This window comes from Euprymna scolopes, chromosome 1 (assembly GCF_053919585.1).
Source record: "Euprymna scolopes isolate OS-2025 chromosome 1, ASM5391958v1, whole genome shotgun sequence".
NCBI classification, from domain to species: domain Eukaryota; kingdom Metazoa; phylum Mollusca; class Cephalopoda; order Sepiida; family Sepiolidae; genus Euprymna; species Euprymna scolopes.
In genome coordinates this window covers 122668413-122694787 of record NC_136482.1, presented here as the reverse complement: position 1 = coordinate 122694787, position 26375 = coordinate 122668413, and the positions used below count along the sequence as shown (strand labels likewise).

General features: G+C 33.2%; 1 protein-coding gene across 1 annotated transcript in view; it reads left to right on the top strand.

Moving 5' to 3' along the window:
• The window catches only part of LOC145268390 (sphingomyelin phosphodiesterase 4-like), a 56319-nt gene extending 35562 nt beyond the window's left edge, over positions 1–20757 (top strand). Inside the window, exons 12-17 of the mRNA XM_080123959.1 lie at positions 1290–1329; positions 4095–4270; positions 7758–7979; positions 9547–9699; positions 12860–12988; positions 20254–20757. Of these exons, the coding sequence (XP_079980085.1) occupies positions 1290–1329; positions 4095–4270; positions 7758–7979; positions 9547–9699; positions 12860–12988; positions 20254–20670 (1137 nt within the window). The 3' untranslated portion in view covers positions 20671–20757. The remainder of the gene's footprint in view (positions 1–1289; positions 1330–4094; positions 4271–7757; positions 7980–9546; positions 9700–12859; positions 12989–20253) is intronic.
• Positions 20758–26375: the final 5618 nt, after the last annotated feature.

Sequence of the window (26375 nt, the reverse complement as noted above, 5' to 3'; positions counted from 1 at the left end):
ATTTGTTCTTAACATCAGTTAACATTATTTTTTCTTAATACAATATTTTATGTGTAGGATATTCTTACTTGCATCAGGCGACCAGCTGGTGTGTCCATGATGCTATATTTCAGGATGTCTTCTCTTCATCAGGTGTGTGTTTGACTTTCAAATGTGCATGGCAGGTTACTTTATTGTAAATGGAGGAGGTTCACAGAAATTCGAAATTAATTTATCTGTTTCATATGTATAATTTATTTATCTGTTTCATATGTATAATTTATTAATATCGGATGTGCGTTGTTACTCAATATTATTTACAGTTTTTTATATTAATATTTAGCCTTGATTACTTTGCATCATTAACTAGTCTTTACACATTTATTTTATTTATTTTTTTCTGCGGTTATTTGTCATGTCATAGTAATGAACATATTCAAGAATTACGAAAAACGATAAGGTAGAAAATTAATTATTACAGAAAATAGTTTTCAAAGACAATTAGTGAAAACTGAGTTTTGCAAAAAAAAAAAAAAAAAAGAAAGAAAAAAAGAAACTGGAGTTCTAATTGTAACAAAAGGGAGGTAAATATTTTCTATAAACTGAAATCTTTGGTCAATTTAGAAAAACTTAATTTTCACTAATTGTCTTTGAAAACTGTTTTCATTATTAATTAATTTTCTACCCTATCGTTTTTCATAATTTTTAGATATTTTCATTACTGCTACATGACAATTCAGTAGATACCGTTATTTTCACGTAAAATTAAATATTTTATTTTTCAAATTTTGCTATAATAACAAAGAAGAACCAAAATGTTTTTATCTGAACTAACAATCCATATTTTCTAGATTTAATTGTTCTCCTGTACTTCTACTGAAGGATCTGCAATGAAAAGTGTTCTAAAAGCTTCTGCTAGAATAACTACATCTGGAACATTCCAAATCATATTTCCAATGTTAATAAACAATTGGTATAAACTGATTTCATAAATCAATTTCAGTTCTTTTCTATTCATAATCATTCAACTGACAATCTATCATCTTATTAACCATTTAGCCTCGAATGCTTTTTAGATAGCAATAGCGAGAATTTAGTCTTTCTTATCAAATAGTTTCATTTCATTGATATCAAATATTGAATATGAATTAAATTGCAAACAATACTAAGTGGGCTAAGTTGGCAAGTTTGTACTAAATTAAAAATTTGTGTCTCTTATGTGTATTCTACTGCATAAAGAGATGTACCTTGAGAATGTAGATTTAAATTAAAAATAATATTGGTCTAAATCTCTTCTTTTTTCTTTTCAGGTTTTCTCCAACTCTTCCCTAAACGATATGCTGCATAAAGGTAAACATCATATCTATATTATAAAATTGTGTGACGACTTGTGTTTATGTGTGTCTCTCGCCACTTTGTGATTTAAAAACAGTGAGATGAGGCAATGGTTTTTTTTAGCTCCTTCTGGCGATAGCAATTTTTGATGACCTCTTCCATTCCCATTCTCAGGCAAGGAGGTAAGATCTTAGAAGGGGATGATTTACTTAGTTGAAGGAAGACCGTTCTCTTGTCCTCTTGTTAACAGCTGCGGTGTGGTCTCTTCCTAAGGCTGCAAAAACTTAGGTGGTTGGGCTGTTGGTTCATGTCTATGAAGGTGATGACATTCATCACTTTCTTATCTCTACTTGGCTCACAATTTTCCAGACATTACTGAATTTTTTTTTTTTTAATTAATAAACAAAACCCAGGATTGCATGATTTTATTGCGATAATAAAATTGATACTTGTAAAATCTCTATGCATTTAAATTTAATTTTCCCTTATCTCTGGTTCTGATGATTTTTGATATTTTTCCAGCTTACTCTCTACTCCTCATGGATCAGTGGGCTAACTGTCTCCAAATTCTTTATCTAATCACTTGCTTCCAAATTTTCCTTGTTTGGGCAATCTTATTTAAATTTAAGACATCCATGCTTCTGCCAGAGTTTATCCAGTATGATAGACGCTCCATATGACCCTATCAGCATAATCAATTTATCCAAATGATAACATTAATACTGGGCAAATTTAATGCTTTTAGCAAATCCTCTAACTTTGTGTGTTGGGTTTAGTTATATTTCACAGTGTAAATTCATATAATAATGGATTTGTTATAGTGCTGCGGTTGAATGAGAGAACTGGGATGACTGTATCCATAAAGAGATGGTACTAGAAGATAACACATTAAAGGTAATTGACTCTTAGCTTCTGAAGAAATAGGTTGAGTGTATAGGTTGAATGTTAACTCAGTACTATCACCTAGGTGAAATTTTCTGAGCTGTTGTCTCTGATTACATTGCAAGTTGCCTCCCTTTCGTTTAAGTTGTATAGTAACTGTGTTATATATAACGAAAGATGTTAAATTTCAAAGATATGCTCAGTTCTTAAAGAGATTACATCTTTTTTTTTTTTGCCCTTTAGGATGAGGATTAAAGTGTACTGTTTGTTTTATCCAAATATGGTAATGTGAGGTCTGCATTTGTGCCAGACATCCATAAAATGGAAATATGTCACAAACTCTTATCAAAGTTTTGATTATAGAACAACTTACTTAGATATATTCTGAAACTACCTTAGCCAGAATACTTGGATAAATATGTGTCCGTTTTAACAAAGATGGTACAATATCATGAAGTCTGTGTCAGGCTTGTTGTCCAAAGAATGAAAATATTAAGCAGGACAGCTTTGACAGGGTATGGCATGAGGGTCTCCTCAGTAAAATCAGATCATACGGTATCACTGGTAGAATACTTAACATGATTAAATCCTTCTTAGATAAGAGAAAAATCCAGGTTGTCCTCGACGGTCGTACATCTAAACAATATGATATAAATGCGGGGGTGCCCCAGGGTTCTATCCTTGGACCTCTATTGTTCCTGATATTCATAAATGACCTCCCCGACAACATTGCCTCTGAGATGGGTATATATGCTGATGACACTACACTCTATGGCAGGCACGACAAGAAGACGAATGAACACATTTCTAAAGAAATGGCAGAAACACTAGAGGAAGACCTCCAATCTGTAGTGGAATGGGGACAAAAGTGGTTGGTCGCGTTCAATGCTGCCAAGACTAAACTAGTTTCATTCAATAATTACAAGAAACCCTCTCTACCACCCATAGCAATGGCCAACGACTCTTTATCTGAGAGTCCATCTTTCAAACTCCTTGGCCTAACGTTCACAGGAAACATGAGTTGGAACAATTACATTGAAGGCATTGCCAGGGCCGCTGCAAGAAAGGTGGGCTCTCTCTACCGTGCTAGAAAACTACTAACACCCGAAAGTATCCTGTACCTCTATAAGGCCACCATTCGCCCATGTATGGAGTATTGCTGCCACATCTGGGCTGGTGCATCTGCTACTAGTCTCTCGCTCCTTGACAAGGTTCAAAAGAGAGTCGCAAACCTGATAGGCCCTGAACTGGCATCTAAGCTTCAGCCTCTGTCCCATCGACGAAATGTTGCATCCGTCTGCCTTTTCTACAAGTATTTTAGTGGTGAATGCTCTGACGAACTGCAATCACTTGTGCCCCCACGACGTGTGCACCCTCGACAAACCCGACAGGCTGCTAAATCCCACCCCCACACTGTAGAGATCCCTAGATGTAAAAGATCTTTTTACTCCAATAGTTTCTTCCCCAGAACCGCTAGACTCTGGAATTCCATTCCAGGTCCCTGCTTCCCCAACAGTACTGACGTGCAGAAGTTCAAGTGTAACATGAACCGACACCTTGCTGCCCAAATCCCTACATAGTACCCCAGTAGTTGTTGCCCCTGATAGTAGCCCCCCTACACCAAAGTGGCAATTTGCCTTGTTTGGGGTGAAAATGTAATTAAAAAAAAAAAAAAAAAAAAATATATACAATAGATAAAGTATACAATTGCAGGATTTTCACTGAGGTTTTGCTAGTTTTATAATTTGCCAACAATCTGCCTAACTGTATAACTATCGTTTTATTTAGATATTCTTTTTTATTGATCCCAACTATTTGGCCCAATGACATTGGGATTTGTGACTTTGTTTAAAGTTTCCTAAAGATTATACATAAAGCATGAAAGTTTTTGTTTTCAGCTGAACTTGAAATGTGTCAACCATCTCTTGGGCCAGTTGGCACTGGCAGGAATCTAAGCGGTAGTTACCTGGCTGCTGACCACAAGATGAATGCAGCCCTCAATTTACAGATATCTGAGCTCGAGCGACCAGGATTCCAATATGTACCTTTGTTTGAACGCTACACTGTTGACATGGTATGGCTTTCCGTTTTCTTTTTTTTTATGTGGTCTTGGAAAGTAATGATTAAATGTACAATATACTGTCAAAAAACGTATTACTGTAAAAATACTGCTTTTGGGATAAAGATTGAGTATGCTGATTTATCTTTTTTTTAAATATAATTTTTATCTATTTACACTCTACGTTTGAGTCAATTTATTATTCTTAGAGTAAAAAATATTTTTAAAGTGCTCAAAAAAACATGTCATGCCACCTTGAATTACTGGTGAGTTGAGATGGGGTAACCAGTTTGTTTGCAAGAAGTGTAAGACAATTAAAATGGATGAGAACTCTGTCCCCCCCCCCCGGCCAAACTTTCACAAGAAACACTTGTCTACCTGAAACCACTATCAATAATTCCCCCCCCCACTCTTTATCTATGCCTAAGCCTAAACGTAGATTACATGAACAAAGCTTCTTTCTTAGAACTGCACGCCTGTGGAATTGTCTTCCGTTCTCCTGCTTTCCAGCTGACTACAATATGGTTGTCTTCAAGTCTAATGTAAACAAGTTCTTAATGAGACGTTCCACTCTTTAACCCTTATCCTCGAGTGGCTTCTTGGCCTTGATAAGTGGTGATGCCTATGTAAAAAAAAAAAAAAAGAAAAAAAATTATATTTGGAGTGCAAGGCTATTTAGGTTGTTTAAAAGATTTCTTACCTTAATGATGTCATTAGAGCATAGAGTAGAAGATATGCTAGTATAATAGCAAGAACTAACATACATAGATGTTGGCCAGTGAGAGTTAAGGACATGAGTTGCATGACGAGAAATGATACAATAATGTTACAATGTATGTATAATATGAGACTTAAAGACAAACTCAAATTTGATGATTTCAGAGGAAGATTGAATTGAATCTGGACAGGAGACTTCATGAAAAGTTGGATAAGATGTCACTAATTGAAGCATTGACATTGAACTGCCATGCTTGGTTGGTCATCATTCAATTTATTTGAAATGAGCTAGCTCAGCTGATTCAAGTCTATTAGTATCTTATAATAATTATGCCATACAAAAGTACATTCTTCTGATAAAATCCCAAATAGTACAATTTTGTGACTGTGTATTTACAAAAAGTCTGACCAAAAGTGAATGACTTTGGTTGGAACTGTGGTAAATGATGATTGTTATGTTAGTGGTGACCATGTTAGTAGCAGCCATCCCTGCAGTGATGGCATTCATGTTAGTTAAAATGAAATGAGCTGCTATATATGATAAACCCACTTTTCAACAATAATTACAATAATCTTGTAATCCTATGATGGCACCAAATGGTGATGTTAAAAATGTACAATGTGGAACGTAGTTGGATGCTGCAAGGACTGCATGCATTCTGATTGATTGGATGTCAGTTGTTATACACCATGCTGTGCTTAATGAGTAAGTTTTTCATTGTGCAGTATCCCTATTTATTTGTCTCTCTATAAGTGCAGAATTAGATACTAGGTTGTTTTTTAATGTGGTGAAAAATGTGCTTCTCCAAAAGTAGCTGTTTGGTAAGAGACAATGTTTCAATATTTTTGGCATTGTTGTACTGGGTATTCTCACAAATATTTGGACGATTATATTTGTATACAGGGATGATAAAAAATGAACATATCCGGTACCAGAATCAGTGTATAAAATATACCGAATTGCTTGGAATTTTTCAGTTGTAGCTTTTCATCTTGACACAAGAGGATGACTACTGCTGATCATGACTGGATTAATACTCTATTTTTATCTGTAATTCTTTACAATTCAATGCTTATCTGATTGGATTGATACTGCTAAATTTTGCTTGGGACAACTACATTTAATATTCTCAACTGGATAATTTTCGTTATGATAGTTATTTGTTTTGTCAGCTCTTTTTTGATCACTTTTTTATTCCAAGAATTGCTCCACCCAAGAGACAATAAAACATTCCTTTGTCTAATTTTGGGCGCCATTTTGTACAACATGCTGATTGAAATAAAAAAGACCGCTCAGCAAATCGAAAAGATATCCAGAAAAATCGGATGAAAGAATAAGTCTGTCGTGTTCAATTAGACGTGCTTGAATAATGACTTGCTGCCAAAATATACAAATTGCTCTTTGTGTAAACAAATCGAGCTTAGGTGTTTCGCACAATGTCAAAACATTGTTAATTCACAGCCCACACAGCAGTAGCCAATTAGCGTAATGGTTAGAAGCCTGGACTGTCCTACGGGCGATCGGGTTTCGATCATGGCATGATGTAGTTGCCTGTCTAGCCACATTGATGAGCTATGATACAGCGAAACAGTACTGTATGTGAATGATTATATATATATATATATATATATATATATATATATATATATATACATACATATTCGTGTTGATAGATTTTCCAAGGACAAGTTCAATTTCAGTGATTACAATATCATGTTTATCTCTTTTGTGCTAATTAATTTATTCCATTTTCACTACAAACTTCATGATGCTCCCTGCATTATCTTCATTTCTTATTCATGGCTGCTGCTACCAGATCAGGCTGTACCAAGCATTGATGTTTTTTTTTCTTTCTCTTTGCAAAACTCAATCATGTTCTGTAAAGTCTTAAGCAAAAGATACAAATATTTTCATCTAAAACAAACAACATTATGAATATATATTTGTAGATATAAAGAACTTGAAGCATAAAACCTTTTTCCAAAAATACTGGATTCTGCATTATGCCATAAAACAAAACAATCAAACAAAACACTATAAAAATGTTTGAAGATATAAAAAATTGAAGTATAAAATGTTTTTTCCAAAATTACTCTATTGGGCATGGAATAACTTAAAAATGGGTTGAAACAATGAAACACATCTTATTCATTTGTTATGTTTTTATCCTAAAATTTATCTAAACTAAAATTGGATGAGAATAAATTTTTATTCAGTTTAAAATTATCTCTGCTTATCTTATTTGTTGTTTCATTTGTGTTTGTGGAACATCCCAGACCATAAAAGCTCCAATTTGTATTCCATGTCAAGAATCCTATATTGTAAAACATATTCTAATAGATTGCAAAAATCTCCAACAAATTAGCTAAAATATTACCTAGAAAACAACATAAAAGACCTCTTCCACAAAGTAGAACTTAACACCCTCCTAGAGTTTTAAAAGCAACAAAAATATACAATAAAATATAAATGAAAAGAAAAAAAAACATGCTTATAACATACAACTAACACCGTTCAAATTGCAATAATCACATTAAGATTAAAAAAAATAAAAGAAATACTACTCAGACAATAAATAAATGAAATCAGTCTCTTCAGCATTAGATAACCCCAAAAGGGTTGATATGCTCGTAAGAGAAACATCAAATCAAGCACTCATTGCTCTCTCCACAATCCAAGCATATTTTTCTTGACTTTAGAAAAGTCTCTATACATTATAATAAAAAAAAATGATTTCTTATTGGTTTTTCAGAAAAGGGGTTATGTTCTTTTTCTTTTTTTTAGATCCGCAAGTTGTTAATTAATGTGAATCAATCGAAAAACAAGGTGATTGAGGCGGAAGAATTGGAGAAACCTTCGCAGTTCAAACTGCCATCTGTTTGGTCAAAAATTGTTACTTTCTTCACGATTGACTCCCCAACATTCGATACAAATGAGCCTGATTTGAATTACAAGACCAAAGAATATCTTGAAAATGTTGAGATCAATCTTCAAACAATCTTCCAGGTTATAACAATGTTTTTTATTGCTTGTTTTTCTTCTTAATGTATATTTCTCCTTGTCTGCCTCTCCTTTCCACTTTTTCTTAGAAACTACTCGTCTGATCTAGTTAAAATTTTGTATGGATCTTTGTTATTATAAGGTGCAGTGAACTAAATATAACAATATCTGTTCGATGCACAGTTAGGGATTAGGATTAGTATTTAATCTGAAATTAAGCACAAATTTAACCATATTCAAACATTAATTTGGTATAAAAAATTTTTTTTTTAAATCAACGGGTTATAAGTTTTGCCCATTTATAATAGGCAAAAAGTCTAGTCTTATGCATTACTAGCTGCTTTTTTTTTAATTATTCACGTTCATCCAAACAAGGCACATTGCCACTTAGACGTAAGGGGCTACTATTTGAAACTAGCAAATTTATTGTGTAAGCTGACATATCCAGTCAGCGCTAAATGTCAATATTAAATGCATTTTTTAGCTCTTATTTGCCACAAACAAGGCATATTGCCATTTGGAATATAAGGGTCTACTATTTGAAGTCAGGTTTACACGGGACTAAGAGAGGAAGTTAAGCAGTGAAATGTTTGTTCACATTACATTTAAACTTCTGCAGGTTAGTACATTCAGGGAAGCAGGAAATAGAACAGGAATTTCAAAGTCTAGCAATCTGAGGAAAGAAACTATTGGAATAGGAGTGAGATTTTACTGCTTGACGGGTTAGTCGGAGTATGTACGTTAAGAGGGCACAAGTACTATGAGTTCATCAGAACACATTCCATTCAAGCATTTGTAAAACATGGATGTAACATTGTAGTGTTGGGCAGGAGTTGGAGCTTGGTTGATAGTGTGGGATCTGTTAGATCTAAGACAAAAAGACTAGTAGCAGATACACTAACCTAGATGTGGCAACAATACTCCATGCATAGGCAAATGGTGGCTTTGGAGAGATACAGGATACTCTCAGATGTGAGTAATTATCTAGCACGGTAAAGAGAGTTCACTTTCTTTGCAGCAGCCTTAGCAATGTTCTTAATGTAATTGTTTGTAATTCATGTTGCCGCATAATGTCAAGCTGAGTGGAGGCTATCAAGTTTCATTCTGTCAAACCATCCAGCATGGCCATAGCCAAGATTGAACTCACTACACGAGTTTGTAGTGTAATTCGAATCTTGTTGGTAGCTGAATACTTGATGCTTCACCAGGGCTATCAAGAGTATTTTTTATTGTCATGCTATCACTAGACGGGGTGCCTACCACGGCTTAAGAGTTCCATCTACCCGCGAGAGAAGGATAGACCGTGCCAGTTTCTCAACCTGGTATTTTACCTCCTGATACATACAGCACCACACCTTCCCATCTGGTACTGGCCAGGCTCAACATTGCTTAACTTCGGTGATCTGGCAAGAACCGGTGTGCCAACATGATTGTGTCATAGCTGCCCAAAATATCTGAAATACTAGTAAAAAAGGAAATTAAGAAGTTTGCTATGAAAAATGTTTTCAAATTTATTTTCTTGGATGTTTATCTATATTTTTATTATTAAAACAAAAAAATAACTTTTATTTAGATTTCAACTCCAGAATTTATGCTGAACAAAAGCATTAACAACAATGATCCTGCTGCCTTTGATTATCGAAAGAGCCCTTCAAGAAAATACAATAACCCTGATATGAAAGATACACCTGAAGGAAAACGTCTCACAGAACTTGGCAGGTACCAGGTAAGTGCCAAATCTATTATAATAATTACAATTGCATGTAGGCTGAAGTAGGCATTTGAAGATTTTCATCTATTATATAAATAAGACGTGACAAAAGATTAACATTACATAAAATATTTTGAAGGCAGTGAAGAAAGTCGCCTGTGTTTGCAAATTTTAGCATAGTGAATTTATGATTCAAAGCTTGCAATTGAAAGAGAAAAGAAGCTGATGAAAGACTTGAATATGGAATAAATCCTATGAAGTCAATTAAAATAACAATTCATTCATAAAAGATGTGCTCTTTCCAAAACATTATTTATGACAGATTGCAGAATCTCTGGATTGCGATTTAACTCCCTTATTTTGTGTTTCTAATGTCTTCTTTCAATTCTGCAGGGTTTAGGGTTTGCGAACATAGACTTTTTCTTTCAAATATCCCACAAGAAAAAGTCGGGGCTAGTCAGGTCTGGAGAACATAGTGGCCATTTGACATTGCCATAACTAGAGATAATGTTGTTGCCTGGGAAGCTCTATGGTGTCTTTCGTCATGTGCCATTGCTCCATCTTGTTGGAACCATAATCCAAGCCTATTTTGAATTTGTGGGCACAGGAAGTCTTTAATCATAGTCCGGTATCTCTCTCCAGTAACAGTGACTTGATCTTCAAAAAAATAAGGTCCAATAATCGTCTCCTCCATTACTGCTCACAACACAGTGCACTTTATGGGATGCAACTGCTTTTGATGAATTGCCCTTGAATTTTCAGAGCCTCAAAATCTGTAATTTTGTTTGTTAATGAATCCATTCAAATGAAAATGGGCTTCATCTGACATAATCTACATTTGTAGAAAATTGGGGTCATTTTAGACAAGTTCTTGCAATTGAACTGGATATTGAACCCCTGTTTGGAAATCTTCAGGCTTCAAGTGTTGAACAAGTTGCACTTTATAAAGAGTTTTAAACTGTGCAGAATATTGTGTAGCGAACTTCAACATATTCCAAGTTGTGTGGAACGTCGTTGAATTGGTGTTTCAGGATCCTGCTCCACGCTCTCTCGCACTCTTTCCCTATTTTCATTTGTGATGACATTTTGAGGTCTGCCATATCGCAAAAGATCAAATACAGATCCTTGGTCTTTAAATTGGCGCACAATGTTTCGAATTGTGTTGTAACTTGAGCTATCTCTTACATGAAAATGCTGTCAATTAAGCTCTTTGAGTCGAAACATTATCTGTAAAATTTCTTAAATAGAGAAAAAAAATAATCATTAATGTTAAAATGACAAAGATTTTCAACCCTTTAATGACTTTTTGCACACCCTGTATATATATTTCGCAAAACGTAAATCATCATATTCCAAATTTCATTTTTAGTTTGCTATATATATTAATTTCACAAAAGTATAGTTTTTTTCTGTAAAATGATGTAAAATTTTATGATCAGATATCAGTAAAATCCACTACAGCTTCCTATTTTATTAATTCAAACTACTTTGATATCATTGCAAAATATTTACAGAGTTTAATGTGTAAAGGAAATAAGGTTGGGAAATTAGTCCCAAACAATTTATTTTGGTTTGCTTACACATGTGTGATGCCTTTACATTGAAAAGAATTTAATATTTAATAGAAAATATAAGCATGTTACATTAATATAAACTGTATGTAATCATCTTGCAGCCATGTTATTTCTTCTTGAAGTAGGATTATGTTCTGACTCCAAAGAACTGCTGGTAGGAACAGTTCTTATTCAGAATTCCACTTATGTTAAAGAAAAAAAAAATAAAGAAAATCTGATACACGCACCTGTGGAGAAACAGAAATATCATATTCCAAAAATCAAATCAATTAAGTAGTTTTATTTTTTAAGGATATCATTTTTAAGTGATTAATGGGAATCTGTAGGCATTAAAAGCTAAATCTAGTAAGTATGAATTATTGTCAAGTTACACGCCTTGTTCTTTGAGATATTTTTCAAAATTGTCGGCAAGATTATCTGTAAGACATCCTTGAATGCTCCTAAAATTTGTTATCTTATATAAAAATATAACTATTTGATCAATTTACTCAATTTTTGGAATATGATATTTTTTGTTTTGTCACTGATATGGATATTATACAGTTTTTTCTTTCTTTTCATTTTTTGAACTAGTAGGCCACCTGATGTTGCCCGGTCATAAGATACACTTGAATTTGATATTTTAGTTCATATAGATTACATATTTATTATTATAGAGACAATTCTCAATTGATTACTATATGAAACATAATATATAGTAGTGACATCAAAACTATATATATATTGATTCTAGTTGATGGCAACCAATATATATATATATATATATATATATATATATATATATATATATATGTATGTATATTGGTTGCCATCAGCTAGAATCAAAACCAAAACAACTCTACCCTAATTTTCTTAGTCTCTGAGCCACACACATATTTTTTGCTTGCTAGTTTCTTTTCCATGAAGAGAAGAATCCTTACATTCTTTGAAACTCTGTGGAATAAGGACTATAACCTATTTGTGTTTCCTTTCCGGGTAATATATTTTAAACCCTTGCAAAAGTGTTTTTCAACATAATTTATATATATGTATAAATTTTAAAAGATTTAACAGCCTATGGACATCTATTACAGTAGAACCCTGGGATACAACATTAATCCGTTCTGGGGTTGGAATTGTAAGGTGAAATCATTATATGGTGGGGCCTAAGCAAAGTTTTATACAGTACATATTAAAAATTAGTAACAAAATATAGTATAATACACATGTATATAATCAAATAACATTATAAATAACACCGTAAGGCAGGGCAAATACCATAATCAGGGGCCGGAAAAACATTGTATTCCACATCATAACCTGAAAAAAACGTGTTGTAGGGTCACCGTATCCCGGGGTTCTACTGCATTCACAATTTTTTTTTTGTTGTTGGTACCCTAAGCACATGTTATCCATCAAGCCTTAGATTATTTCGCATTGTCAAGATATTATAGTACTGGGTTAGTGTATAGTTTCATGTAGTACAAGCATCTACAATCAAGTTGATGTATTTGTACATTGTTATAGTAATCTGTTGTGCGATAGGTCTACACAAATTAATAAACATGTATTAATTGAGATGACAACTTTTTTTTTTCTTATTTAATAAATTTCTATTTCAGATCATGAACAACCTGCGAAAAGTTGATGTGAAATATCAAGGAGATCCGGATCTGCAACCAATCCGAACTTATGAGAATGCTTTCCTCGTGCGGATCCTTTATAGCATCTGTTGTCACATTAACACTCAGGTGAGTAAACAAGAAAAACACACTTCATGTAGAAACATCAAAGATGTGTGTCTCTCTATTTGTTACTTTCAGACTATTAGATTATGTATTTTTTTGTTATAAGAATGGTACACTACCAATATTGGGGATATGAGATTATTATAGAAGGTAAAATCATAAAACAAATGTAAAGTTACGTACTTTGCAAGTTTAATAAATTCAAACGAGTATGTAGAAAAGTTCTGAGGTTTTTCAAAGTTATCTCTATAGAAGAAAAAAAAATTATTTAACAAGCTTTTGTTTTCATTGTTTATTTGAAAAAGTTTGAAAACTTATCATTCGTGTATAAAATCTGAAAAAAAAAATAAGTGTATATAGGAAGGGTTAAAATATATATTTTTTAGGCAATTTTTATTATAATATATTCCAATGGATTAGACACTTTGACATCTCATATTCCAAACAAAGGTAGAAAGAGTCAAAATTCAACGTATGTAAATAAAGATCAATATAACATTTTTCATTGCTTTGTTGTAGGTATAATTTGATATGTGCAAAGTTCAAAACAAAACAGTTTTCCTATACCAAAATAAGCAAACCAAATACCATGAATATTTTAAACTATAAAGAACTTGAAGTATTGAATCTTTTTCCCAAATGATTGGATTCAGATTTAAAATAATCTGAAAAGGGTTGATCTGCCATAAAACAAAACAACCAAAGCAACCTCCATGAATTCATATGTAAAAAAAAAAAAAAAAAAATTTAAATAAAAACAACTTAAAGCATAAAATCTTTTCCCCAAATTACTGGATTCAGCATTATTTACTTCTGAAAAAGGTTGATATGCTGCAAAACAAAACAACTAAACCAAGAAAAAGGAAAAGTAAGGAAAATCTAATAAAATATTTCAATAGTAGTTTGAGTTTATTAAACGTGTCAGGTATGTAACTCTATAGTTGTTTTATATCATCATAATTAATCTAGAAAAATACCTCAAATTCGTTGATGAATTATTGAAAGTGTTTGCCAACAATCGAGAACTTTGTAAAGCTTTGTTGTTTCAACCGCAACCATATCTCAGCATCTCAAAGTACAAAAAAAAAAAAAAAAAAAAAGCAACACACACACACACACACACACACACACACACACACACACACACATATATCCAATATATAGGAAAATAGTTTTACTGGCTTGTGGATGCCTTAGGCAAGGCAAAGAATAAATCTGTTTTAGAGTCCCAATAGGTGGATGGTGAAGCCCTGCAGCTATGCTGGCTCTGACCATATTGGCTTGCCTTTCCATTGGGCTTTGTCTTCTATGTTGAGAGGGAGACTCTGGTAACTGACAAACCTAGGTCTCCTTATCATCCACTCAAGTCTGCAGCTGGGAAGGCAAATCCAGTTTCAATTGTATAGCTACAGCAGACACTGCAGTGCATCAGATACAGAAAGCCATTTTCCTTGCAAGACAGACGGTTGCCATCATCATCATCATCATCATCATCATCATCATCATCAAAATAATGGATAGTAAAGGAACTAAAGAAAAGAATCATACATGAGTTCAACGTGGCATGGTTTCTGGGCTTCATTATTTCTCTAGTGATCGGAAATAAAAGTAAAATGATTTGCTTTAATCAAAAATAATGAATACTGCTAATTGATTTTAATGTAAATTTCAGTATTAATTAGTAAATGAATGTTGATAAAAAAAAATGTTTATTTTGTTTGAAAACATTGAGGGAGGGGCACTTAAGTTATATTACCCCTCCACCCCTTTCAATTCGAAAATAAAATATGTCTTCTTTTACAAAGAGATATCGCCCTGAATATGCAAATGTAAATATAATAATGTTATAAAGGCAGCTAATATGACATTGAACCGTTTTCTTTTTTTTTTTTTTTTTAAACATTTTAATTTGATTTTTAAGTGTCATTTTTAATTGTGTGTTCACAATGTTACATCTTAGTAAAACTGGTCACTGTGTATACAATCATTTTATATGAATAAAATGATTGTATATCCATAGTCGACACATAATTGGAATGTAAGGAGGGTGTAAAATAATTTAATTTGAAAATTCTGTTGTATTTTCTTTAGAAAATAAAAACTTTATATTACAATAGAAAAATGTGAGCATGAAAAGTAATATGGTTAAGCTTAAACATGGAAAAGTAAAGGACTAATTGTTAAAGCTGGAAAAGAAAAGGACAAGATATTCTAATAAAAAATATAATACATTTATAAGTTAAAATATTGCAGCATTAAAAATTGATTATATAATGTTGTTGTGTAGCTAGGGACATATAGAGAAGATGACGCGGACTAATATAATGGGTGCATATAAAATTGAGGTAACGATTTTGATGATGATGATGGAGAGCGAGACATTTATACAGTTCTGTGATGCTTAGGACTTCATATATATACTGACTGGAGATGCGTACAAGTTCTTTTAACGCATATTAAAGGAGAGGGAGATACTTCACTTATGATGATAGAGGGGATACATAACATCGAAAGGTTTACAAAGTTTGTTATAGATGATAAACACATTACCTTTTTCTGTCGTAACTTAATGACGACACGAGACAACACTTAAAAAAACTTGATTGCTTTATTCATCTGATCGGTTGGTCGATGAACGTCAGGAATTCACTTGTATCTATATGGTTAATCTTCTACCCCTTCGCCTCTAAGGGATTAACTGACCAACTCTCTGGCTCTCTTGCTCTCTCTCTCACTAGTTCTAACTGACTGACGAACCCATAGAACTATATGAAGAATTGTCCTTGTAAAACACACTTCTGACGTCATAGACAATGGAGAATTGTCCTTTGTCTATGACGTCAGAAATGTGTTTTTTAAGCGTGACTAATTTCATGTGGTTATGCATGTGTTTGTCTAAAACACACTTCTGCAAACAAAAGACTCCTCTCCTAGCATACTTTTTAACCTAACCTATTTTTTAACAATATATTTTAAATTTTCATTTTTCATTCTTTTACTGACATATTTAACATTTCGATTTCTAAAAGAATTAACAATAGCCTTAATTTCTTACATTCCATTTCTTAACTTTGCCTACAGGGTTCGATTCTAGGCTTATCCTAATCTCCTTTCCACTTATTTAATATTCTTCTTATTTACATGGAAAGGGGACAGCCTTTCCCTGTAACAATGTTATAAATTGAATGAAAAAAAAAATTCTTAATGGTGCAATATTTTTTTGTTCTAATCCATGATTTTTCCAGGCTTCCAATAAATTTACTTGTTCTTTGTTTGATTTCAGTCTTATTTTTTTAGCCCCCATAAACACATATGCAATAACAATATACGACACTCGTCTGCTTTCAATAAAATCACCCTTAATTATTTCCCTTTCATGCTTTCTGTTTCACTTGTTACTTCTCTTTTCGAATTAGTAGCAACAGTAGTTGCTGAAGCGACATGGTTGCTATGGAAACCAGTCATAAAAAGCGTTGCACACCTTCTTACATATTTTTACGATTTTTAACACCAGAAAATTAATCATAACTTTTCTTTTACTGAACGAAAATTGAAAATTTTTTTCACAATATAGCTGAGAAGGTGATCTATAAACTGCAATATTTGTTTGAAATTTGGTCAAAAAATGAGTGAACAGTGAAGCTTTAAAGTGGTTCTAAATGACTAAAACTGCCACTTCACCTTATATTCAAACACGGTAGTGTTTGAATGATTAACATTCCTTTATTAATTAACACTGACAATTTCACCAAGATTAAATAAGTCTCGAACTTGGGTTAATTTTTTTATTCAAGGATGAACGGTATTCATTTTTTGGTTAAAAATACTTTGATTTTCATTGCTCATCCATAGTCATTGTGGCCTAAGTTTAGAAACTGGAAAATAAATTTGCAGCACCCACCCTACCCTGTATTTAACCTCCAATAAATTACCCCTCCAGCAGTATGAGCTCTAAATATGCAGCAAAAACGGTTAGCAATCGAGAAGACATGAATTTCTAATCACCAAGTCTTCAAAGTTCTGTTAGATCTCATTTTTTAATCCTTATGTTAAATTCTCAACCTAAAAATATGCAAGAGTTATCTCCCTTGCACTCCCTGAAAAGTTATCTCCCTTTGGACACAAGGTTCGCTATCACACTTGGAGATGCAAACAAATGTGTCTTGCAGAACAACAATCGTTGTGCATCCAGTTTTTAAATTTGTTTAATAAATGTGTTAAGTTTTGCGCGAGCCTTTCTTAGTCTCACACAAAAACACGTTCACATTTCAAGCTATATCACTTGTCGCATACATACGCGCACACGTCCACACGCATGCATATATTCACGTTCGCGTACATACACTCACATTCACGTGTATATACACACACGCTAACGTACACACATGTGCTCACACAAGGACGATGTCACTTCCTTTCAAAGGAAATCCACACATGCACAAAAGACACACCGGAAACACCTATAAAAGGTAGAGACGAGCTGTTCCAACCCTTTTCAGACTAGCCTCCCGAGGTGAGTAGTCGGCGCACTAGCCGCCACCGTTTCGGCACGCGCGCACCTTACACCACTTGCTACTATGTGGGACAAAAAGCTAACAGACCGTATGTACACATTATCACTCTTTCTCTCTCTATCTACTACTTGTGCCAGAGAACACCACCACGTAGCTAACGGCTAACATGGCGCACAGTTTAACTGATGTCAACCCTCTATCCTTTGTCTACACGCTGGACTATCATTCTCATTTCTACTATATTACTCACTTCTTTTCCCACGCGCGAACAAACAATAGTGACCCGAACGTGAGATGAAAACACATTTCCTTTTTCCTTCTATAATACCAATCTCGCAACAAACGATGGTTACACCCGCGCGAACATGAACAAAGTTATACTTAAAAACATCCATTATTTCTACAGGAAGATGGTGACTTCGTTATTTGAAAATGGAATGGATGTGTTTGAACGAAACACTCGTACACACACAAACTCTCTCTCTCTCTACAACAATAAACTTTCCCTCTGACCAGCTAACAATGAGAGATGCACGGCAAACTATAGACTCTTTCTCACCAGTTAACAGCGAGAGACGCACGCCAATCTAAACACGTGTGGTACCCTTTTCTTTCATTTGTTTCTTTCACGAAAGAAATTCCTGTTCGTTTAATTCAATTTAACACGTCGTTCGTTTCTTCCTCGAGACAATTCATTTTCCCTATTTTGCACCACCACCACAAAATGGTGACAACCGAACGCGAGAGGAACAAGCATTGCCTCCTATGCCACAAGTCCACAACAGTTTCATACTTTGTACATTGTGTTTGGTTTGATATTAAACCGATAACAGTGGTTATAATCAGACTTTGCAAAACATTATTGTTTCAAACCAATTTAAGTAGCCGACTATAGTAGAGGGCAACCCAAAGGTTCTCTTTTCATTAGCTGCTACAGCAAGATGTAGGAAGTGCACTACTCCATTCCTATGATTTCTCCACTTGCCCTTGATTCTCTCCTTGAAATGGAGGGTGTTTAGCATGAGGGCATCAAGTACCATTTTTAAGTCTTTGATATGACTCAACCAAGGATTGAACCCTTGTTGACCAGCCCATTAGCAAACTAACTCTTACTATTATGCCAAATATTTCAAATGGGTTTGATTGGATAATTGCTTATTAATTTACAATTTTCTGTTTTTTCGATCAAAAGTGTTATGTATGTTCCAACTTAATATTTTGCATATGGCATAATTTTATTTTAGTATATAAAAAATAGAGCTTAGGTTTTGAAACGTTGTCAGTATTACATATTTTGCTTTATAGTTTTTTGCTTAGTCAAATGAATTGTCAGAGAATTAACATTTTTGTCATTCACCCTACTCTCCTACTGAGACTCCAACATCAGTGAGTAATAAATTGGCCAGTTGTCAAAGTTTATAATAATTAGGAGTTTGTTACCGATGTCATAGTGTGGAGTGCCTTGAAGAAAGTAGTGTTTTTGTTTGTTTGTTCTTTGAATTATTCAGACTATTTACATCTTTTTTTTTCTTTTTATATATATATATATATATATATATATATATATATATATATGCATGTCTTTCTTCTGGTCCATCTGTTCAAAATAGTAGAACTAAAACAGAATTTTTTTGAACTGAACCCTTTATTTAATCTATCATGCATAGGATAAAAACGTTAAGTGACAGTCATTGATGTGTTGAAGGTTAAATAAGGAGGTTAATTTAAAATTCTGTATAGGTTCTCATGTTCAACCAAAAAATCCGATGAGTTTGAAAAGATGTACCAGAAATAAGTTATGTCGATTGACAGATTGTGAAAATGACCAAGACAATAATTTATTTTCTACCCAAATAAAGCGAAGCTACCATTTAAGTGGGCAGCAAATATGCTCCAGAATTAATGTAACGGATTCAGAATATATGTAAAAAGTAGTATCTATTTTAGAATATTGACTATTCTGTGTCACACTTATACTAAATAATTATATATATATATGATATATTATCATTAGCTATAGCTACAGACAATAGTGTACATGATTATGCAATCTGCAGTGTAGGAAAATGATAATTACTGCCAGTCAAAAATTCCAACCCAGTTGAAAAGTCACCTTGAACTCTGCACCTGGTATACAGTTTCTTGGCCAACATCAAATTATATGGGAAAGAATAGAATTTAAACTATACAATGTCAAATCGACATAATATCTACAGTAACTTGAATAATTTTGTTTTCAACAGCAGAGGCTGAAATATCGCTTTATGCCTTGTATGACTGCTTATTATGCATTCTAGAAGATGAATCCTTGGTTTTAAGTGGCAATAACAATATTTTTATATCACTATTTATTATTATTGCCTATATATATATATATATATATATATATCTATATTGTAATTGTCTGTATTTTTGAGATGAGGTGTTTTCATTGATTAAGATTCTCGAACTGACTTCCTCATCTTGGTTTTTATTGTCACAACGTTTTGGCCGTTTTGCCCTCCGGCCTTCCTCAGCCTAGCTGGAGTCCGAACACGGTACCCCCGTAATAATAATAAAGGGTTGGGTTCGAGACTCCTAACAAACGGTTCCACAGTTCGATACAAAACACCTGACGAAGGCCGGAGGGCAAAACGGCCGAAACGTTGTGACAATACCAACCAAGATGAGGAAGTCAGTCCGGCAATCTCAATCAATATATATATATATATATATCGCACATTCTATCAATGTTTTCTCTTTCTTTTCCTGCAGTGTGCGTCAACCATCCACACATTGTATTATAGACCAGACTTTTTGGGCCGCCTCTCCCGTGTATATCTTAGTCCACCTCTCCGTTATCGGGATTACCAATCTCCAAACCGGTTACGCATCTCGGCGACCTCAACGATCCCGCATTTAAGTTTACGCTTCCTTGCCAGCTACCAAACGCTTCTTCATCTGCTGATTTTATACCTGATCCTTTATGGTTCCTACGGATTTGGCTTTCCCAGTTACATCTTCACATTGGTCATTGTTACACTTGGCTATGGTATCATGCAAGCTGTATTCACATCAAACACTGTGAACCCTGTGGAAATGGATAATTCGCAGCTGTCATCATCGTTGCCCAGGACGGATGAGGACTTGTCTTTTTCTTTCAACATCTCAACCCCACGACGAGTGACATGATATGACCATACCTTTCATTTTTCTAAATATATTTTCTCACACGTCTCATAAAAGAGCAAATAAAGCCATTTTTTATGTAAATCAAAACTTGTTTAATGTTTTTACATGTTTTTTGCAATATGACTAAGATGGACTCCTTGTCTACTCACCTCCCTTTGGGGGCAAAATTAGATGCAAGGTTTTTTTTATGTAAGAGATATCTAGCTCTTTATAACGGAGGATACTATCTGGAAAAAAAAAAATTCTTGTGAAAAAGCATGGATGCTTTAATCACAAATTGTTTAGCCGGCAAGGAAAGCTTTGAAGCAAGTGATTTGAGAAATCGGCGCTTTTTTATACAAGGTCATTGAACTGAGGGAGACAACCCCAATTTACTAAGAGATTTGTTCATTTTTTTTCATCTCCTAATTTAGGATGCTTAAACTAACAATATTTTTATTAAATCAAAAACTCAAAAAAAGAAGCCTTCGATGGTTATTTTTTAATCTAATAAAGTTGATAACATTAATAATACAAAACGTAGTCTTTATGCGACTATTAAGAGAATCGTTTTTGTTTTCATGTCACAATTTACGATGCTAAAACCAACAATATTTTCATTAGATGAAAACATTTGAAACAGAAAGTTGCAACTTTTTTCTACATTTATTCGACTCCTTTTTGTTTTAATTAAAAAGGAAAGTATAATTGTTTTTAACAAAACTTTTTAGTAAAACAAGAATGAAAAAAAAAAAAAAGCTGCTGCAGCTTTTTTTTTTTTTTTTTTTACTGAACAAATCTTATAATATTTATAACAGCAACGTCTAGTTTTTAACATAAAACTGTGATTCCTTTTTTGCTTTCATGGCCCAAATCAGTAGGGTGGGGGATCATAGGTCCTTGGGTGCTGTGTGTGATCTGGCTTGAAATGTAATTTGGTTGACCAGGTCATTCTAACATAGAGTTGTTACTTTGGGGTTTTTTGTAATGCTAAAACTAGATGTTGGTGTTATTAATATTATAATGTTATAGTAAAAAAAAAAAAAAAATTGCCACAGCTTTAAAAAAGTTTCATCCTTGTTTTATTAAAGAGGTTTTTGTTAAATTCATAATTTCCTCTACAACTATTGTTGCATTTTCCTTCATTTTCACAAATTTATTTAAAACGTAAAAAAAAAACAAAAACAAAAAAAAAAACGTAGTCGTAAAAATTCCATTTCTTTTGGGTTTTAAGCTTAAGGACTAATTTTTTATAGACTCTCACCATAATATTTACTTTTTAATAAAAATGTAGTTAAAAAAATAGAAAATTTGCCGCAACTTTCTTTTTCAAATTTTTTCATCTAATGAAAATACCATTGTTTTAGCGTCGTTAATTGTGATATGAAAACAAAAACAATTCTCTTAAGAGTCGCATGAAGACTACGTTTTGTCTTATTAATATTATCACCTTTGTTACATTAAAAAAAAAAAGCTGCAGCTTTCTTTTTTTGATGTTTTGACTTAATAAAAATATTGTTGGTTGTAGCATCCTAAATTATGAGATGAAAAAATAATTCCTCTATCGTCGCATTTTCATTTTTTTGTAATGTAGTCAAAAAAAAAATATAGAAAAAGTTGCCGCAACTTTTTCTTTTTCAAATGTTTTCATCTAATGAAAATATTGTTGGTTTTAGCATCGTAAATTGTAACATGATAACAAAAAAGACTCTTAATAGTACAGACTACATTTTGTATTATTAATGTTGTCAACTTTGTTACATTAAAAAATAACCGAAGGTTTCTGTTTTTGATTTAATAAAAATATCAGTTTTAGCGTCCTAAATTATGAGATGAAAAAAATGAATGAATCTCTTAGTAAAATGGAGTTGTCTACCTCAGATCAATGACCTTGTATAAAAAAATGCCGAGAAACCTGCACAGAATAAAATCTAAAGACAGCTAACCTGTTGAATTGTGACTAGAAGATAAAATCCCAGTCACAATGAAAAAATACTTTGAAATATTTATTTGCAGAAAGTATGAGAATTTACATCATAAACTAAGCACAAAGCCATTTCAAACTTTGGGGGAAATGGGTATTGTTTGTCACAATGACTAAAACACTCTATCCAACTTTTAATTAGAATCTTCAGTCACCACAGTACCACATTTACTTTTGGGCTGTCCTACTTAAAAATTTCCCAAATAGTTCAAAATGTAATTCTCTATAAATATACATATGTCTATATACAATAATTTTATTGGAAAGAAGTGTGAAGAATAAGAAATTGATTACTAAGACTTTCCCAACTCTTTCCAAAAAATAGACTTCCTGCTGATTTCTGGTTAGTTCTGAACCATACACATCACATGCAGGTCAATCTCTAAATAGTAGTGGTAATAACATCTAAATGAGGAGATGAAAAAAAACGGGGTGAAGTTTGGAGGGTGGGTAATGTCTTTCTGGGATGAAAAAATAAAAAAATATGTAGAGTGAGCATCTTAGAGGCTTTCTATTGGCAGGTAAGGATGAGGGGATGGAGACTGCTCACTCACTGGACTAGCTAAGAAGTTAAAGAATTTACCTGAAAGGCTGAGGAATGACAGTCAGAAACCGAATGCTCAGTGATTAGGAAAATACTACACTCTGATCTCCGCTCGAATGCCAAGAAATGCTAAAATCGAGTCAATTTAAGCATAGGTTGTTGTACACCTATTTACTATGCCTCCCCACGGGACAGAGTTAGACACCAGGGTCGTTTTTTAACGTGGAGAAAGGATAGGTTGTTGTATTCAGCAGGGTAGCAAAACAGTTCCACAGGCGGGCAATTCTAGGAAAGGAGTTTTGTTCACAGAATTTGTGTTTAGGTTTTGTCACAGGTAGAGAGTGCATGAAATTGTTGATAGTGGTTGTAACTAGAAGAGTGCTTTTTGTAAAAATTATGCAGGGTAGGGGGCACCATAGATTGAAGATCAGATGAGCACCTGCCATGAAAGTAACGATAAAGTAGAGACAGGTTCACAACGTCTTTTCTGTGGGAAAGAGATTGTAGAGAGGAGAAAAGGGCATCCTTTACTATGTTTCAGAGCTAGTTTTGAATGCTGTCAAGGCAGGATAAGGTGCTCTGAGTTACACCTCCCCAGATGTGACGACAGTACTTCGTATAGGACATATTTGGCTCTTGTACAAGTAGAGAATTGTGTCTGGAGCGATAGAATGACGCAACCATTTTTCCAGCAACTTTGGCAACGGATTTAGTGTAAGTCTTCAATTTCAGATCAGTAGTGATAATCAAATCTGGAATTATGTTGCAACCGAGAGCTTCTCCAAGACGAGCCGTTCAAATCAATTGGGGCCAAATGTGGGACAGAACATTGTTTGTTAAAAGATAGATATTTGATTTTAAAATTGACCAGCCACCGTTTTGTCCCATAACACCACTTGTTCAAGATCAGAGGAGAGAGACTTTGGACATTATTGACCATTGAAGTGTTGCCATAAATCATAGTGGGGTCTGCATATATGCTGAAGAATAAACCAGAATGTGATGTGGGAGATCATTAAAGGAAGAAAGTTAGGCCCAGAATAGATCCTTGAGGTCCCATCAAGAACTACTTGTATAAACCTATTGGAGAGAAAAGATTCAATGGTTGAAAAGACATTTCCAGATATTTCATAGCTAGAAATATTGTAAAGTAGATCTTTATACCAAACCATATCAAATGCCTTTGATATGTCAAGTTATTTTTCTAGAAATGAATCTATATCGATAGCTTCAGTTATTGTTCATTAGATTACAGTCTGTAGATCTTGCAGGATGGAAGCCATATTGCTTGTCACTGAGTAGCTTGTGTTTGCTGAGGTGCTTGACAACTCTATTAAACACAGATTCAACTTACGATGCATAGAAGGCTAGATGTTTTGTATGGAGATGCTGAACACTGATTTCCTGTATTTTAAAATACTGGACGAACCAATGAGGTTTTCCAAGGTGTTAGGAAGCATTTCTCCTTTAGGAAATGCTTGAACAACTTTGTAAGGAGGGTTGCTAGTTCCGGCTGCTGCTTTTTGAGTACTATAACTATACATTTTACTATACTATAAATTGTCAGATGAGTTGTCTTGCTGGCAAAAACAATATTGTTCTTTTTTTTTTTCTATTGTTTATTTTCATTGTTATTCTAAAAAAGAATCTTAATTTTAATTCAATGTGAGCTATTATATATTTATAACCGTATTTATTTAATATTTTATTTTATTTAATGAATTAATTAAAGATTGTTAAAAAATTTACAAGAAAACATGAAAAATATGGTATCCCCTGTCACTTAGGATTGCCAAAAAAGCTGACAAGTAATAATGTCAAATTTCTAAATAAGGAAATCTCTGCCGATAATTATTGCATTGTGTATAAAATTAGCAAAAATACTAGAACAGAATGTTTAGTGTTTTCTTTACACTATTAGAACCTATTTAAATGATACTGGTTTATACTTGGCATCCATTCTAAAAACATTAAGACCACAACATTAATAATGGTGTGAGGCAAGCAAAAGATAGATAAAAAATGGAAGAGGATGAAACTAAAACCATGATATTCAGTGATTTATCTCAATTTAATCTCTATAATGCTGATGGAAACAAAACATGGCAAGCTAATCCCAAAAAATATCTGTGGAAATGTAAAATTTGAAGGACGGTCTATTATGGTTTGGATCTGTTCTTGATATTATGGTGTCTGAGAATCAGCTTGCATAGTTGTTAAAATGGATGCAACCTATTTAATGCAACATGCTAAGTTCTTTCTTGTTTAATTCCTTAACAAAATTTGGTACATTGCCACTATCCGAGTTCATTTTAGTCCAGGACAGCAATCCCAAACCAACTAACAGTCTTACAAATTATATCTTTTTTAGAGAAAATTCCGTGACCATCGAAAGCTGTCCAGCACAATCACTGGATTGCAATCTCATAAAAGACTTGTGGGCAATAATAATAAAATCGAAAATTAGCAATAAAATCTTCAAAATTAAAACCGACACTAAATCAGCCATAAATACATAATTTTCTAAATGATGAAGATTTATCAGTAGAAATTTCCTTAATTTATTTATTGTGGACTATTATCCTCATCTTTATTAGTTGTTGAGATGAGGATAATAATCCGCAATAAAGAAATATTACTCATCTCCCTAATGAATTCCAATTAAAAAATATATAGAAATTTCCTTATTTAAAAAAAGATTACATTACTTGACAGCTTTTTTGGCCTTCCATTTCCACCTAAGTGACTGCTGATGCCATATTTTTCATGCTTTTTTATCATTTTTGGAACAGTAGAGAATGGAAGTTTTAGAAACCTGGAAATACTTAGTGATTTTCCAGCCCTTTTCATGCCTATAATTTCACCTTTAATTTAACCAGAATGATGTTTCCCCATGATGTATAATTAATTATTTGAAAATATCTTGCATTTATTGGAGTTTGGATTCAAAAATTGAATTGACCACTTTTCTTTTTTTACAGGTGAAAGTTTATTTTTTTATTAAAAATTCTTAACATTTGTTTTTATCACAAAGAATATATATGTAACAGGTAAGAAATGGAAGTTTCCTTAATATAATATATTGCTATTGAAAAATTTGCATAAGTTTGTTTATTTAAAAAAAAAAAAAAAATAGTGGATGACCACTTTTATTTTTACAAACACAAACACACACACACATATATATATATATATATA